This window comes from Orycteropus afer, unplaced genomic scaffold (assembly GCF_000298275.1).
Source record: "Orycteropus afer afer isolate SDZICR_OR568_19922 unplaced genomic scaffold, OryAfe1.0 scaffold00598, whole genome shotgun sequence".
Classification (NCBI taxonomy): Eukaryota; Metazoa; Chordata; class Mammalia; order Tubulidentata; family Orycteropodidae; genus Orycteropus; species Orycteropus afer.
This window is the reverse complement of record NW_006922185.1, coordinates 1,299,158-1,318,258: the sequence shown is the minus strand read 5'-3', so window position 1 is coordinate 1,318,258 and position 19,101 is coordinate 1,299,158. Positions and strand designations below refer to the sequence as shown.

The 19,101-nt window shown below is 36.8% G+C and overlaps 1 protein-coding gene across 1 annotated transcript in view; it reads right to left on the bottom strand.

Moving 5' to 3' along the window:
* Positions 1-1,529: 1,529 nt before the first annotated feature.
* The window catches only part of SLC5A7 (solute carrier family 5 member 7), a 31,455-nt gene continuing 13,883 nt past the window's right edge, over positions 1,530-19,101 (bottom strand). Inside the window, exons 4-8 of the mRNA XM_007956284.2 lie at positions 18,360-18,508; positions 15,363-15,506; positions 12,552-12,705; positions 4,210-4,427; positions 1,530-2,159 (exon numbers count right to left, since the gene is read on the bottom strand). Coding sequence (XP_007954475.1) covers positions 1,530-2,159; positions 4,210-4,427; positions 12,552-12,705; positions 15,363-15,506; positions 18,360-18,508 — 1,295 coding nt within the window. The remainder of the gene's footprint in view (positions 2,160-4,209; positions 4,428-12,551; positions 12,706-15,362; positions 15,507-18,359; positions 18,509-19,101) is intronic.

The window sequence follows — 19,101 nt, the reverse complement described above, 5'->3', positions numbered from 1 at the left end:
ATTTATTTTTTTATATGTACATATATTTTAAACTCCAGAAAAGGAGTAAAATAATACTTAATGATCAATCTCATGAAGTTATGTAGACACCAAATATAAAATTGATGGCTTCTTTCCTGTAGGATTAATTTCCACTTTCTGCTTTCTTCAGCATTTTAAATTAATTATATGCATTTGTAGTGGTGATTTGTCCAATTCCTAAGACACGCTTATGTGAAAAAGTACACAGAGTAAGTGCCACAGAGTAAAGCCCTTAATACTCAATCATTCCTATTAGTGAATATCCAAATATGAGTAGATTTTGCTTTTCTAAGTTTATTGTCAGGAGAAATAATAAGGGAAATTCTAGCAATCAATGTTGTTGTTGTTGTTGTTTGCCGTCGAGTCGGCCCCGACTCATAGCGACCCCTCCTTGGGTTTCCGAGGCAATATCACCACGGAAGTAGGATTGCCCAACCTTCCTTCCGAGGAGTGGCTGGTGGGTTTGAACCGCCAGCCTTCTGGTTAGCAGTCAAGTGCTTTTAGCCACTATGCTACCAGAGCTCCTAGCAATCAATAGTCAATGGAAAACATTTTAATTGATCAACTTGTTTCTCATTAACCTTAATTGATGCTATGTAGCCTTATATATGGCTCAATTCCACTTCTAATGCTAATTTAGATTGTAATCAAAGATATTAAGTTTTTCTATCATGCTACACAATTTTTATACATCAGGTGAAGAAAAAAAATCTACTGTTCTACCCATGACTTTCTCTTAATGACCGTCTTGATTTATTGCTTTGAAGTTGCCTAATAATCCATCTATGCCCAGGTACTCTTCTGTGTGCATTTAGTAGTGATAGCCATACTCTAAAAAGCATCAGCCTCCTCTAAAAAGATGGATTCTATTTTCCTATCTCCTTGACCATGAAGAAATGCCACTGTACAGTAATATGTTTGTGGAAGTTTGTGTTGCCTGTGCTCAGAATAATACTTGTTACTACTAAAAGAATAACAAATGCATATTCACAAATGGAATAGTTCAGAACATGAATGAAGGGGTTAAGAAAAAATCAGCTGGTTAATTTATTGCACCATTCACAGACATGACAATGAGTTATTCTCACAGTCTTAGTGCAGTAATTAAACTAGGCTCACCAGTACATCAGCAGACAACATTTTGATCAAGATTGTGCAATTTGCTTTTTCTTATGCTCTTATGCATCTACTGCTCTTTTACATAATAAATATAAATACTCTGTTTGGCCACCAATTCTTTGCAGAGAAGCTTTATGTATTCTTGAATATGTACAAAACTAGCATCAAATTCAAAACTAGTATGGATGAGAGAGAAAGTGGTTGCTTTCATAGGTGTTTCTAGCTTGGCATATATTTGTGCAATTTCACTTTATGCAGATTTTTTGTCCTCTTGAATCCCGTTTGTCTATTTTTTTAAAATATATATGTATATTTATATGTTGCAAGCCATCTTTCCAGGACTACCCTCTTATAGTGCTCTGTTTGAGAAAACAGTATTTTATTTGGGGTCATTGCAAATTATCTTCAGTCCCAGACCCTTCTGGACTGGAGTCAATGTCAAGGAGGGCCTCTTTATTGGTGAAAGTTGAGCTGAGAGTTATGCTCTGCCGAGGTTTCACAGGTGCAAGTTCATCTAATTTAATATTTTCATTTCTGACCAGAATTGTCTTATCCATGTTTTCTTCACTGTGTCTTGCAACAACAGCATCAAATACATCTACTTTTGGTGGCAAGGTGCCACTCTCAAATAAGTATTTGGCTAGATAAGAGATGCAAATGTTGGCTAAGAATGAGCTAATCATTGCAATTGTCTTAAATGGGAATCTCTGATTATATATACCGTTCTTATCAGAGTAATAGCCAGGGTAAAAAATCAAGGGCTGCAGGTATAGATATGGTTCCCCTCCAGTTATTCTCAGGAAAAGGCCAGAAACATAACCTGCCACGGCCCCATACGTGTTGGTTCCCTTGACGAACAGCACGCAGAGCAACTGCGGGAAGATGATGATGTAAACGAGGTCTGAACTGAGGTACCAGAGCCCATACACAGTCTTCGTTAGCAAGGCCATGGCTGTTGCAGAAGCTCCAAACACAAATACAGTGATTCTCATGACCCAAACAATTTCTTTGTCTGATGCCTGTAAGAAATCATTACAGTGTCAGCTTTCCACACAAATTTTTTGGCTCATTGAGGCAAAGAATGAAATATGATTATGTGATTTAAAACTAGTTGAAAGAATTCCTTCTATGTGCACAATCAACCTAAACTACAGCATCCAAATAAAACAGTCTATGAGGCCTCCCAGGTGGGTCTTTGGCAGGAGTTTATGTGTAACGTATGAATGCAACATAAAGCACCTCAGTCTTTCCCTGAATGCACTGGGGGAGAAGTGAAATGTACTCATTGGTGCCGTGGAGGCAGTGTTGGATTACACAATAAGCAAAGTGAGCACAAGCTTAGTTGTGCTTACTTATTAATCTGTAGTGAACGATTTAACATTTTTTGCATGACATCAAAGATTCTGCTTTTAAGTGTGACCAGCACCTGTCTCTCCCAAGCCCGCAGCATCTTGCTACAGAATCAAAGATTCTTTTAAAATTTACAATCCCTATCTCGGAAGGAAGGTTGGGCAATCCTACTTCCGTAGTGATACTGCCTCAGAAACCCAAGGAGGGGTCGCTATGAGTCGGAGCCGACTCGACGGCAAACAACAACAACAACAACAACAACAGGGACAGGAGCTCTGGTAGCATAGTGCCTAAGACATTTTGACTGCTAACCAGAAGACTGGAGATTCAAACCCACATGCCACTCCTCAGAAGGAAGGTTGGGCAATCTACTTCTGTAGAGATACTGCCTCAGAAATCCAAGGAGGGGTCGCTATGAGTCAGGTCCGACTCAATGGCAAACAACAACAACAACAACAGGGACAGAGTACCCAGTAAGCACAAGTAAGCCCATGCTTACCTTGCTCATTGGGTAATCTGCCCCCTCATAATAGAATAATAAAGTAAAGGGGGATTTTCCTATTTGTTTCACATACTACGGAACAGTTCTGTGACAGTGAGAGAATATGGACTATTCTTGCTTCCTCCCTCTGTAGGAGCCCTACAATATTTGGGGCTATGATTTTCTAATACCCTTATAGAGGGCTTGTGAGAAACAGCTGAGGCTATTTTGTTAACTATGACCTAAAAAGCCTGTTGTTGCTGTTGTTATGTGCCGTCGAGTCGGACCTGACTCATAGCAACCTCTCCTTGGGTTTCCGAACCATTATCACTGCGGAAGTAGATTGTCCAACCTTCCTTCCGAGGAGTGGCTGGTGGGTTTGAACCGCCAGCCCACTGGTTAGCAGTCAAGTGCCTTAGGCACTGTGCTACCAGAGCTCCCCTAAAAAGCCTAGAGGGGAGCAAAGCTTTAGACGAAGGAAGAAGGTGAAGGGTAACTCTTGGCCTCTAAAGGACCTCAGTAGCATTCTATTATGTACCCAGTTGATTCAGTAACCAAAACCAAACTCAACCCACTGCCATTGAGCTGATTCTGACTCATAGCAACACTTTAGGGCAGAGTATAAGTGCCACATATGGCACTTATACTCTGCCCTATAGAGTATATGAAACCAGATTGCCCCTCCTCCCATGAGTGGCTGGTGGATTTGAACCAGCAATCTTTTGCTTAGCAGCCAAATGCCTTAACCATTGTGCAACCAGAGCTCACTTGATTTGATAAGAAAAATAAAATTGAGAGAGTATTTTCTGACAAAGATAGACTTGGCGGTTCAAATGAAGAGGAGAACAAATACTATAATAAAACCAAGTAAAATACCTTGCTCACCCTCTATTGCTTCTCTCAGGGTTCAAATATCCTATAGCACATAATTGAACTATGTTAAAATTTTTTAGGTTTCATTACTCTTTCATCAGAAAGTACAAATTTAAACTATAACAATATGACTGTACCTCTTGAAAATAGTTACATTGATTTGTTCACTTCAGAATTTGCTGGGATAATTATGTGCATTTATAATGCTCATTTTCAGGATTATTAATATTCATCATTATTTAATCTTTTATGCTAAATCAAAGTAGTATCTGATTTTATGTAGATTAATAAGCATATGATTGTATAGACACAAGAAATATAACAACAATAATAATAAATTATAAGTTTAAAACGACCATTCTTACATTTTGTCTGAACGAAAGCTGGTAGATATTCCGAGCAAACATGGAACTTGCTGACAAGATAGAAGAATCTGCTGAGGACATAACAGCAGCAGAAACTGCACCAAGACCAAAGAAAGAAATGTACACGGGGCACAGATGCTGCAGAACAATTGGTAAAATCATATCTGCTTCTTCTTTAGTCTTGGGATCTGGAAATCCATAAGTAGTCTGGTTCCAGTCTGTTGAAAAGAAACAATAACAACCAACAACCAAAAATACCATATATCCTTTGTCCATCTGGGGGACATTCTATTTATTAGCTACTCTTTGAAATAAATTCACTATCATGTATGTTAGTCCAATTTGGTAGAAAGCACATGTACTGGTCTAATTGAATTGTGTTTAAAAATCATGGCTTCAAATGGACATTGGTTATAGTTAGTCTTTATTTACAACATCTATGCAGAATACGATGGCAAGATATATATCCTCATTCAAACTCACTGCCATTGAGTCTATTCAAATTCATAGCAACCCCCACTGGGTTTCCAAGGCTATAAATCTTTATGGAAGTACACTCCCTCATCTTTCTTCCATGGAGCGACTGGTGGGTCAGAACCATCGATCTTTTGGTTAGCAGCCAAATGCTTTAACCACTCCACCACCAGAGCTCCTTAAGATATATGTTAAGCCAAAAACCAAACTCACTGCCATGGAGTCGGATCTGACTCATAACAACCCCTCCTTGGGTTTCTGAGGTGGTATAACTATGGAAGTAGATTGCCCAACCTTCCATCTGAGGAATGGCTGGTGGGTTTGAACCAGGTTTGAACCACCAGCCTTCTGGTTAGCAGTCAAATGCCTTAGGCACTACACCACCAGAGCTCCCAAGATATACATTAGGTAAAATATATATTCTATTCCTGGAATTACGTAGTATTCTGGTGGCATTACATAGTGCAGAATCAGAGAAAACAAATGCTCTTAAATTGAATTATATTTTCCTTCAGCCTTTTGGAAATGTGAGAGGATATTCACTTTTCCATTATTTGTTGCTCAGTTTTTCATATGTAAATGCATACAGATATTGTTGGAGCTATTCACACCCTTCTTCTTCCTGTATGTAAACTTGGTTTTAGACCTACGTTACCATTATGTTTCCCTCTATCCAAAGTGTCCTTGGGAGCTCTGGTGGCATAGGGCTAAGGCATTTGACTGTTAACCAGAAGGCTGGTGGTTCAAACCCACCAGCCACTCCTCAGAAAGAAGGTTGGGCAATCTACTTCCATAGTGATACCGCCTCAGAAACCCAAGGAGGGTTCGCTATGTGTCGAAATCGACTCGATGGCAGTGAGTGAGTACACAGCCTCCTTGCATAGAATTCCACTTAGGAGAAGTGAAAGGCATGCTACATTAAGGATAGCACAGTTTTATCAAATAAAAAGCACAGGCATGCATGAGGCTGAATTTTTGGCAAGATTTTGAACTTCTGGTATAATAGAGGGATGTGAACCAAAGTTTATCGTTGAATATAGCTTCTTTAAGACACACAGAGAACAATCCCTCACAGACAGCCAGACACTGTGGGAGAAAGATCCAATGGATCTACTGACTCAGGACCATAGTACTGGGGGACACCAGACTCAATTGGCACAATAAATATATAAAAAATAAATAAACATTTTAATACATTAAAAATCTTATTCCACAACTTACATTGGTGAATAGCGACTGGGGTCTTTAAAGCTTTCAAGCAGCCATCTGATATGTAGCTAATGGTCTCCTATCATCGGAAGCCAAGAAGAGTACAAACAAAACAAAACAAAAACAAGGACATTTGGAAGCAATCAGCCCTAGGACTTGATAGACCTCAAGACTGGAAGAACTAAATGGTGCCCGGCTACCAATGCCAACCACTCAGGAAAGGATCAGAACTGGAGATCCTGGATAAAGTGGGAGAAAAAACATGGAACAAAATCCAAAAACACAATAATGACGAGAATTGCTGGTCAGATAGAGTCTGGTGGGACCCCCAATACCATGGCCCTGGGATATACTTTGAGCCTGGAATAAAACTCACTCCCAGGGGCTGGCTCTTAGCCTAATAGTAAATAAGATGTACATGCAGACCATTCAACCCAGGGTGACACACCCACATACTCTATGGAGATGCTTCCCTTGGAGCAATCAACTACGGGGCACCAGAGGGGCAACATTCGCACAGAGGAAGTGCAGGACACACAGGAGTGCATAACTATGAGGGGCATGGGGATAGGTGGGGGGAGGGTTAATGGGCAGGGAGAGTGGGTTAGGGTTGGGGATGGTAATTGGGGAGTGAAACCAAATGTATATGAAATATTGAATGTAAAACAAACTCTGTTCTGTAAACTCGCACCTAAAGCACAATAAAAAACAATAAAAAAAAGAATATAGTTTTATTGTTTAATTATAACAGAAGCTGAAGAATACAATAAAATTGGTAACAGTACTTTAATATAGTTTCTTTTTCATTTGTTGAACTTCTTTAATGTTATAATTACCACACCAAGTAAGAGTGGTTTCCCTTGTATCCTATAATTTTTTTTATTATCCATCTTCTGTTACAATTGTTCAAACCCATCTTTGTTGTTAGGTGCCATTGAGTTGACTCTGACTCATTGAGGCTGTATGTACAACAGAATGAAACACTGGTTAGTCCCGCACCATCCTAACAACTGTTGCCATAATTGAACCTATTGTGCAGCCACTGTGTCAATCCACGTCACTAAATGTCTTCCTCTTTTTGCTGACATGATATCCTGGTCCCTCCTGATAACATGTCCAAAGTGCATGATGTGAAGTCTCACCATCCTTGTTTGCAAGAAGCATTCTGGCTGTATTTCTTCCAAGATAGATTCATTCTTCTGGCAATCTATGGTACATTCAATAATCTTTGCTAACACCATCATTCAAGTTCATCAATTCTTCTTGGGTCTTCCTTATATATTGTCCAGCTTTCACATGCATGTGTAGTGATCAAAAATACCATGGTTTGGGTCAGGAGCACCTTAATCCTCAAAGTGATATTGTTGCTTTTTAATATGTTAAAGAGGTATTTTGCACCAGATTTGTCCAATGTGATATGTCATTTGATTTCCTGACTGCTGCATCTATGGGAGTTGATTATGGATTCAAGTAAAATGAAAACCTTACAACTTCAATATTTTCTCCTATCATAATGATGTTACGAAGCTTAGATAAAGCCATGCTTAGATAAAGCCAATTTTGTAGTATTACCAAGATGTCATGGTACCAGAAATGACAAACAAGATTGTTTACCTAATCCAAGAGAAACATGCTGTTTTTGTGAGTCCGTTGTCCTACAAAACAAACAGAAACACACACACACACACACACACACTAATGGCCAAATCTATTTTCTGCTTGTGAAATAAATGATGTTTTTTATTTATAGGCAAGTATTGAATACTATCTATGTCAGACATCTTTTTAAGTGTTTATGTCTTGGAGAAGTAGTTGGAATGGATAGTATATACTATGCAACAATGATTGGTCTTATAAAAATTAATAATTCAATAAATAAGTCTGCTAATTGAAAGTCAAAATACTCATGTGACCACCATCCAAATCATCTTTAATAAACACAACAGGGTAAAAGGTGAATTTATTTATTATTTTAGTTGTTATTAGGTACTATGAGTTGGTTCCAACTCACAGTGACCCCATGTGCAACAGAATGAAAACCTGCATTGTCCTGTACCATCCTTATATTCATAGCTATATTTGAACCCATTGTTGTAGCCACTGTGTCTGTCAATCTCATTGAGGGTCTTCCTCATTTTCACTGACACTCTTCTTTAGCAAGTATGATGTCCTTTTCCAGGGACTGCTTCTTCCTGATAATATATCCAAACAACATGAGATGAAGTCTCACCAAACTTGTTTCTAAGGAGCATTCCAACTGTACTTCTTCCAAGACAGATTTGTTCATTTTGGCAATCCATTTTGGCAATAATATTATTTGCCAACTCCACAATTAAAATGCACTACTTTTTCTACAGTCCTACTTATTCATTATCCAGCTTTCATATGCATATGAGGGGATTTTAAATACCATGGCCTGGGTCAGGGGCAACATAGTCCCCCATCTTTGCTTTTTAACATTTGAAAGAGGTATTTTGGAGTTAATTTGCCCAATGCAATACATTGTTTCATTTCTTGATGGCTGCTTCTATGGGCATTGATTGTGCATCCAAGTAAAATGAAATTCTTGAGAACGTCACTCTTTTCTCCATTTGTTATGTTACTTATTGGTCCAGTTATGAGGATTTATGTTTTCTTTATGTTAAGGTGTAATTCATATTAAAGTCTGTAGTCTTAGTTCTTCATCAGTAATAAATGATTCAGATCTTTTTTGCTTTCAGCAAGCAAAATTGTGTCATCTGCATGTTGCAGGTTTTCAGTGAGTCTTCTCTCCAATTCTGATGCCATGTTCTTCATGTAGTTCAGCTTCTCAGATTATTTGCTCAGCATACAGATTGAATAAGAATGGTGAAAGCATACTACCCTGACACACACTTTTCCTGATTTTAAACCACGCGGTATCCCCTTGTTCTGTTTGAACAACTGCCTGTTGGGCAATAACAGGTTCCTCATGAATTCGGGGCCGACTCAATGGCAAATAACAACAACAACAACAACATGAATTCAAGTATTTTGGAATTTCCACTTTTCTCAATGTTATCCATAATTTGTTATGATTCACACAGTTGAATGCCTTTGCATATTCAATAAATACAGATAAAGATTTTTCTGGTGTTCTCTGAGTTTAGCCAAGATCCATTTAACATCAACAATGATATCCCTCATTCCACATCCTCTTCTGAATTTGGCTTCAATTTCTGGCAGTTCCCTGTCAATGCACTGCAACTGATTTTTAATTATCTTCAGCAATATTTTACATGCATGTCATATTAATGATATTGCTTGATAATTTCCCCATTCTGTTGGATCAGCTTTCTCTGGAGTGGGCACAAATATGGCGTTCTTCCAGTCAACTGGCCAACTAGCTGCCTAACAATTTTCTTGACATGGACAAAATGAGCATGTCCAGAGTGGCATCCATTTGTTCAAACATCTCACATGGTATTCCATCAATTCTTGGAGTCTTGTTTTTGGCCAATGCCTTCAGTGCAGCTTGGACTTCTTCCCTCAATACCATTGATTATTGAATCACATGTTACCTCCTGAAATGGGGGACATGGACCAGTTTTTTTGGTACAGTGACTTTGTGTATTCTTTCCATCTTCTTTTTGAAGCCCTCTGCATCATTTAATATTTTATCAGTAGAATTCTTCAATATTGTAGGTTGAGGTTTGAATTTTTATCTTCAGATCTTTCAGCTTGAAAAATACCAAGTGTGTTCTGTTTTGGTTTTCTAAGTTCTGGTCCTTGCACATTTCTTTCTAATACTTTACTTTGTCTTCTCAAGACAATCTTTGGAATCTTTAGCTCAGCTCTTTTACTTCAACATTTCTTTTGTTCACTTTAGTCACTCTACATTTAAAAAACAATTTCAGAGTCTCTTGTGCTATGTATTTTGGTCTTTTCTTTGTTTCTTGTCTTTTAAATGATCTTCTGCTTTCATCATGTAAGATGTCCTTGGTGTTATTATACAACTCGGCTGCTCTTTGGTTGTTAGTGTTAAATTCATCAAATCTATTCTGAAGATGGTCTCTAGATTCAGGTATCATAAATGCAAGGTCTTTGACTCTCATGGGCGTGTTGCAATTTTCTTCAGCTTCAACTTGAAATTCTATAGGAATAACTGATAGTTTTTTCCATCATTGGCCCATGGCCTTGATGATACTGAGTTTCTACATCATCTTATTCCATAGATTTAGTCATTTTGATTTCTGTGCATTCCATCTGGTGAGATCCATATGTAGAGTCACTGTTTATGTTGCTGAAAAGAGTGTTTGCAATAGATAAGTTATTGGTCTTGCAAAATTCTGTCAAGTGTTGGCCAGTGTCATTTTTATCAGCAAGGGTGCATTTTCCAGCTACTGATCCTTCTTTGTTTCCAACTTTTGCATTGTAATGACCAGTAATTTTCAATGTATCTTGATTGCATATTTGATCAATTTCAGACTTCATAACTTGGTAAAGATCTTCAATTTCTTCATCTTTGGCATTAGTGCTACATACATTGAATAATAGTCTTCCTTGTAGGCATATGAATATTATCCTATCAATAATCATGTTGTACTTTAGAATAGATATTGGAATGTAGTTTTTGATGATGAACAGATATCATTCCTCTTTTTTTTTTTATTAGGATTTGGGTGAAGATTTACAGAGTAAATTCACTTTTCATACAGCAGTTCACATATACTTTGTCTCATGTCATTGACCAAAATTTACAATGCAGCAGCTCCCCTCCCACTTCCTCCCCATAGTTACCTCCTCCCAGTGTCCACCCCTTCATACTCTTCTGCACCCTGAGCTATCTCCCTGTGCATAAGCAGCCCTTCCTTCTCCCAAGATATCATTCCTCTTGAATTGGTCATTCTTGATATAGTAGACTATATGATGGTCCAATTCAAAATGGCTAATACCAATCCATTTCAGCTCACTAAAACCTAGGATAGCAATCCTTATGCGTTCCATTTCATTTTTGATGGCTTCTAATTCTCCTGGATTCATACTTTGTAATTCTGTGTTCTGATTACTAATTGATGTTTGCAGCTATTTCTCCTCATTTGAAGTCACACCACATCAGCAAATGAAGGTTGGAAGCTTTACTCCATCCACATCATTAAAGTTGACTCTACTTTAAGGCAGCATTTCTTCCCCAGTCATATTTTGAGTGCCTTCCAATCTTAGGGGCTTATATTCTGGCATTATATTGGACAGTGTTCTGCTACTATTCATAAGGTTTTCACTGGCCAATAATTTTAGAAATGGATCACTAGGTCCTCCTTTCTTGTCTGTCTTATTTTGGAAGTTCTGCTGTATCCTGTCCTGTACAACATGGGTAACTCTGATTTGAAATTTCAGTATCTGAAATACTGGTGGCTTAGCTTTCAGCATTATAGCAACATACAAGCCACCATCGTACGATAAACTGACAGACTAGTAGTGAGAATTTCTTTGACCCATTTTAATTACCACTATAGAAGACTTCTTCAAATTCCAGTTAATGTCATATATTTTCAGTAAATGCTCATGAAGGTTGTAAAACATGGGAACATTAAGTTCAGGAGTAATTAATAATCTCAGTCAATTTAAGAATGAATATTTAAAAAATGTACTGCATGGAGGCTAACTCGATTATAAGTATCTGGTGGCATAGTGCCTAAGGCATTTGACTGCTAACCACAAGGCTGGCAGTTCAAACCAACCAGCCACTCCTCGGAAGAAAGATTGGGTGATCTACTTCTGTAGAGATACCACCTCGGAAACCCAAGGAGTGTTATGAGTCGGATCCGACTCGACAGCAGTGAGTATTTTTTTTTTTTTTTTTAATAAGTTACATAGTGCCTTGGTTTACCTTTTTCCTAAATACTTACTGATTTATTTTTCTAAGAAAGAATACTCTTAATTATCAAACCTTTGACAATATAAAGCAGGAATTTTAAATTCCAATGGTCTTTTGGTGGTCGTGATGAAGATGGGTAAAACTAAACAAGTGGCTCTCAACCATGGCTGCACTTGTATTCACCAAGGAAGTTTCTTAAAAAACACTGATGTCTGACTCTATCTCAAACTATTTAAATAAAATCCCTAGGTGTAGGTGAGGAAGAGATATTTTTATCATTATCTTCTGCCTCTTCCCTAGGTGATTTTAATGTATGACTTTAGTTGAGAGACATTGCTGGCAGAGGTACACAGTGTTGATAAATAAATATATAGTCATATTTGGGGTGTGTGCTCACAAATGTTTTATTGATAGTGTTTCCTTCTCATTGCCATTGAGTTGATTGCAACTCATAGTAACCCTTTAAGACCAAGTGGAACTGCCTCATAGGGTTTCCAAGGCCTAAATGTTTATGAAAGCAGACTGCTTCATGTTTCCCCTACAGAGCAGCTGGTAGGTGTGAACCACTGACTTTTGGGTTAGCAGCCCAATGTTTTAACCCCTACGTCACCAGAGTTCCTATTAATTGATATGTTGATGGAGTAACAATCCCTAAAACTTTGGAGACCACTGAACTATAAGACAATTCTTGAGTACTCCACCAAAGGCATATGTGGGATCATAAATGAAGTGGGGAGGTAGGGCAGCTTCTGGTAATTGGCAAGTCAATCGGAACTGTGGGGAAGCCTGAAGGGGTCAATTAGTGAAGCTGCAGAAGATTTACCTGTTGATGCTCCAATGGCTCCGATGAGTATGGCTGGTAGAGCCATCACTAGGCACCCAAAAGCTGCCAGGAAGGAAAGTACTTGAGCATAAGTGGCTGAAGATGAAGACAGAACCCTCTGGAAATAGGCTTGCCATGGTATTCCACCCAGCATCTGCATAGAAATCACATGCACTCGCTTCTGAATCTGAGGCAAATAGCATCTATTATTATTTTTTTTAAATAAGGCTTACTATAATTATTTTTAGAATAGTAATAAATATGGTTCTAGAATGTAGAAAATGGTCCCACATGCCACACATCTTAATTTGTATAATTGTTTTATTGTCATATCTATACTTCCAATTGTCCAGAATTTCCTCAAGTTCTTTTCCTTTTAATTATATAAACTCATTATTTCTTTCCCTATTTCAAGCTGCATTAGAACTACCAGAAGCCTTCAATTTGTTCTTATCTGAAGGTTGTAAACATCATAAAACACTATTAAAAGATAGGAGTACAAAAGTATGGCTTTTAATTTTAATCAATACAACTCAATTAATATTTAAAGGCTTGAGTGATGGTTCAGGCAGTGTAAAGGTAAACAGGGAACAATGATGAAGAAGGCAGGATTGTTGCCCTGTAGCTTATCATAATAGGAGAGTCAAGGCATTATAGTTTTTTTTTTTTTCCCCCAGGGTGGAGTGTGTGAAGTGTTCAAGAAGTCTTATTTATACTCATTTTTAGTTCATTCTTAAATACAGTTGTTTTATTAAATGGCTTATATAACATGTTAGTACAGTACATATAAGCAACAAGTGGGAGCTCTGATGGTACAGTGCCTAAGGCATTTGACTGCTAACCAGAAGGCTGGAGGTTCAAATTGACCAACCACTCCTTGGAAGGAAGACTGGGCAATCTATTTCCGTAGAGATACCACCTTAGAAACCCAACGAGGGGTGCTATGAGTCAAATAGATGCCATGATAGTGAGTTCTTTAGAAGTTTGCTTAAAATTTTTATTGGTGATATATCCAACGAAAAGGTATGTATGGGAACAAAAATGAGAAACCATTAAATAACGGAGGGCAAATATGAGAGTAAGGGTAACTATATGGAAATCAGGAAAACCTACAGAGATGACAATTGTGTAATCCTTAAGCATTGAAAGCGTGTTATTGGATGAAGATAGAGAGTGAAGACAGTACCTGGAAGAGTAACTGATATAAAGAGGGAAAACAGAAAAAAAACACCTAAGCATCTGTGAGACTGCTATGTGTTGGTATATCAGGGTATTTAGGACTACTTAGAAAAGAGGCTAGAAAAATACACTTTTTTTGGATTATTGGCACAGTCCTCTATCTGGCATATAGTAAGAGTTCAACAAATGCATATTATATAAATGAAGGAAGAAATGAATGAGTGTCATGTATGATGATGTATTGAAATTGCTTCTTTAATTGCCTCTTTCTCCCATTCTACTCTAAGTTCTAGGTTGTCTTATTTATTGTTTATCAGGTATCAAGCAGAGTGCTAGTCACATATCAATTTCAATACAACTTGTTTCTTATAAAAGCCCTATATATTCAAAAGTTTAAAAAAAATGTTAAAAGAAGAAAATATTGTGGTGTAGGGAAAGGACTTTGAGGTCTGTGACTATTAATCCTTAGCTCATACAATGGTATGATTATCAACAAATTGCATAAGTTTTCTGAGTCTTCCGCATCTTTTTCATATAAATACTTGCCAAACAGATTTTACAATTTCACTGCCTTCCCTAGTGAAGAATTTCCTGGTAAGGAAGAAGGAAAATATGGAAACAAACATGCTTTCAATGGAGGGTTTATTTCCTTAATGATTAAGAAATATATTGGCTCTCATTTTTCAAGAGTGTTTACAGTTTTGAATTCAATGAAGAAAGGGATTAAATGTTATGCACATTTTCTACTGGGGCAAACACATTCACTTTGAGTGCTGGGGTAATGCCAAGATCCATCAAGTTACCTTAAATAAAAGTAAAATCACAAAATACTGTAAAACTTCCAAAGCAAAAACAAAACAAAACAAAAAAAAACACTAATTTTCCCTTAAAATTTGACGTAAAGTATAACTATTTCTTATTTCAAAATAAAATATAATGTGTCATTTTAATACACTACCTTTCTACTTAGCAACAAAAGTAAAATATGGCAGTTGAATTTGGTTTCCCCTTTTTCTCTCAATATGTGATCTGCCCTTATTTTCTTGTACCCATCCCTTCATGCCAATCAATGCCTTTGCTACAAGGTTCTGCATATTCTCAAACTGCCTCTGGCTTCCCAGGGCTTTTCTCTTAGAATCTTTCTTGAGTGACACTTCTCTTCCAAACTCAGTCATTTATCTCATGTACTTACGACCTTATGATGCCACTAATTTGCTTACTCTGTAATTCGAGCCTGAGTGAACTACTTATTTCAGAAAAAAAAAAAAAAAAAAAGACTTTCATTGCCTTAATCCAAAAGACAGAGTAAAGACTTTTAGATGACTTGGTTCTCAGATTAGGGGAGATATTTGGGATAGGTCATGGTGTTCCTTAAATCACAACTGAAATGGTGCCTACACAGCACACATTCCACCATGGATGCTATCCTTCTCAGGCCTTGTTTGCTCTCCACTTTTGACATTCATGAGCTGCCATAGTAAGTGACTGACTCCACCTTCCAATATAGGTTGGTGATTTCAGAATGGCTTTGATCATCCAGTAGGTGAATTTTACTTACAAATATAAAAATCTTCAAAATTTTGATTCTAGGACGAATTAAACTTCATTCCTAAGTTAAAGAGCATCACTTACCAATAACAGAAAGCTATCAAGCCATGTGTAGACTTCAAATGATTCAATGGTTCCCAGCCACGGCTCCTGGTATTTGGCATGCACAGCAGTGAACCCAATGTCAGTAACTGCACGATGTGACAGTGCAAATGGTACACTGATCCACTGTAACCAAAGTGTGACATTAGAATATTAGGCTAAGAATTTTCACCATCTGGCATATGTTCAAACTCGCCAGTCACTCCGTGGAAGAAAGATAGAGCAATCTACTTCCATAAAGATTTACATCCTCGGAAACCCAATGGGCATCGCTATGAGTTGGAATCGACTTGATGGAATTGAGGTTCTTTTTTTTGGTTTGAGTATATGTCAGATTTATGCACTTTTTTTTTTTTTTCTCACAGATCACATTGTTGATCTTAACAGCAACATCTCTTGTTAAGACAAAGGACCTGAGACCATGCTCTCTGTGATACTGTGGAATAATGATTTAGAAAAATTAAAGTAAGACAATGTCTACTTCTGTGATTAAATATACTCTATCAATATGAATTATAAGATCAAGCACCAAAAACCTTTATAGAAGGAAATATTAAACTTGAGAACATTATGTATATCAATTTTTATTTTGTTTTATTTGAATTAAGGGAAGATTTCCATGCATTAATGTAACTATAAAAGATATGATAGAAAAAAAAATTTAGATGAAACAAATTTTCAGGTAGGAGGCCCTGTATTAAGATATAGAAGAAGGAAACATTAAAGAAAGAATTGGTCTGGTTGAGCAAAGCAAAGAGTAAAAGACTATATGGTGTGTGTTTGTGTGCATGTGTATATGTGTATATGTGTATTTAAAACTAGTGAAATTTCTTTTGAGCTTTAATAAAGTTGAAGATCAGGAAGAACAATAAAGTGGTACTGAAATGACCCAGATAAAGACCTGAAGAAGAGTGGTGACTTTGGAAATGGAAAGATGTTGGTACTAAAAGTATTATAAACAGAGAGTCAACAGCCCTTTGATTCCAACAGTAAGACACGGGTCACAAAGAGGGAACACTAACAAATGAACATCAAGTTTACAGTTTGGGAGATAGAAAGAAGATGATAAAGTCAATAGAATCAATGAAAAAGTTGAGAAACTTAGAAGAAATTGAAATTCAGAAGAGGGGATAATCTAAGATGTAAGTTGATTAATTATTATGCATGTAGCAAAATTTGAATATTGGAAAACAGATGATATTTGGTTTATTATACAGCCATGAATAAATCCTTAATGAGTTACCAACATGTTCTGTTGTAATTGAATTCTGCCACAGAAAAACATTCTAGCATATACCCTGGTATCATATATATATATATTTGCCTTACACTAGCACACTTGATTTATGTGTCTTTTAAGTTCTACACTCATGAAAAGCAACAAGAAATCACATATATCATCAATAAATAGTCCCTCCCTCGGGATTGTGTTTTGTAGAATGCCAAGTGCATCAGTTATAATACCTGTCATTGCCAAATGAACCTCACCCATGATGTTCTGAGCAGAGATGTATTACTGAATTCTCTTTTATTTTTGGAAGTTTATGGTGATCCTGAGAAAAATTCAGAATTTCAGCACTGTCCTCTTGATCTTGGCAATTTAAAAAATAAGAAAATGGAAGTCCTTGAACAAATTCAATATTCTCAAATTAAATTAAAATAAAGATGAACAAAATTCCACAAAATGTAAATTAAATATATGGAAGAAAAGAGGAGATATTATAATCATTGCTGTTGTTGTTGTTGTTATTTGCCATTGAGTTGGACCCGATTCATAGCAACCCCTCCTTGGGTTTCCGAGATGGTATCACTACAGAAGTAGATTGCCTAAGCATTGCTAGTGTACATAATTTTACATTTAAACTTTCAATCTAATTTTTATCAATTCTTTTAAATATTCCCCTTGAATATTATTAGAGATGTTAAAAAGTAAAAACTTGAGCATGAGATTCATTTCTTCATTTTTCCATTTTATGTGTCTAGGGAAAACACTATAATAGAATGAAAAGCCTTTCTGTATATGAAAGATAAAGGAAAAGGAAGCAAGCCAAGGGTGCCTGGACCACCCTTGGGTGAATGACTCACAAATCTTCCATGTTAGCAAGCTGAGTCTCATGGCCTTCACACAAGGGTATTGCCCCTGTAGGATGCACAAATGAGATAATGTATGCGAAAGAACTCACTACAGCCCCTAGCACAGAGAAGACTCACTGAAAGTAAGAAATTTCTTTACCCTTCCTTTGATATGCTTTAAGTGATGCATTTCATCTCACATATATTTGCAATCTTCGTCTTCTAAGAAGTGAATTTACAAAGAATCAAAATGACTAAAGTGTGTCCATGATATATACAAATGTGCTTTTACTTTAATACTAATAATATTCATGTCTCATATACTACTTTTTGTTTAATAAGATACTTATTTATCTAATTTAATCTAGGACTATCAAGCAAATAGACAATAAATCTTTCTAGTGTCTTACATAATTAAAGTTTTTACTTTGTTTATAGATGGCAAATACTGATGATTAATATTTGAAATCCATGTTTCTTTTCAAAGTCCTCATATGGAATGATTTCTAATTCCTATATTCAGTATAATAAATTAATAAAAACTAATATAAGGAGAAGTTAAGAGACTTATACAGGTTAGCACGAAAGTGTCTAAACTCTGAGAAGAGTGTGTTGACTTCAAATATCAAAGAAGATAACACATAATTTTTTATCAAATACAGGCATGAAAGAAAAGAAGACCTAGATCTTTCTAAGAATCAAACTAAGGGGGCACTTTCGTGTACAAAATCTCACAAATTGACTAGAATTTATCATCTAATTCATTCATAGAAATACAAAATTGCCTAAGTATGTGATTAATGTATTAGTCATGATGGGAAATAAAATTTGTACTAATTTTACTGAGTTAGTATACAATATTTTATTATCTTTAAACAAAGAGAATCTGTGGATATTCACACTTACCAGTCCTACAAAAATGCAAAAGAGCTGAACGACATCTGTGTAGGCCACAGAGTAGAGTCCCCCCACCAACGTGTATAGAATGGCAATGAGTGCAGAGACAATAACAGAAGCACGCACGTCCACATCAATGATCACGCTGATGGTAGCTCCTGGGAAAAGCAAAACACGGGAACACTGAGGTCAAGGTACCCAGATCAATTGCACTTACTGTTCAAGAATACATGGAAAGTTCAGAAACAGCAAAGTATTTTTCCATGACATGTGAAATGTATTAGATGGATGAAAAAAGCTAAACTGAATTTTAGTTTGCTATGTAAATATTTTTATATAGGGGCCCTGGTGGTGCAATGATTAAGTACTCAGCTGCTAACTGAAAGGTCAGTTATTTGAATCTACCAGCTAACTGCTCCATGGTAGGAAAGACCTGGCAACCTGCTCCCATAAAGATTATAGCCTAGAAAACCATATCCGGCAGTTCTGTTTTATCCTGTAGGGTTACTAGGAGTGGGAATCAACTCGATGTCATGCAACAACAACAACAACAAATAAAATATGCTTATATATGTGTGTATATACATTTACAAGTAGCCCTGGTGCTGCAGTGGTTAAGTACTTGGCTGTTAACTGAAAGGTTGGTGGTTCAGAACCACCATCTGCTCCACTGGAGAAAGATGTCGCAATCTGCTTCCATAAAGATTTACAGTCTTAGAAACCCTATGGGGCAGTTCCTTCCTGTCCCATA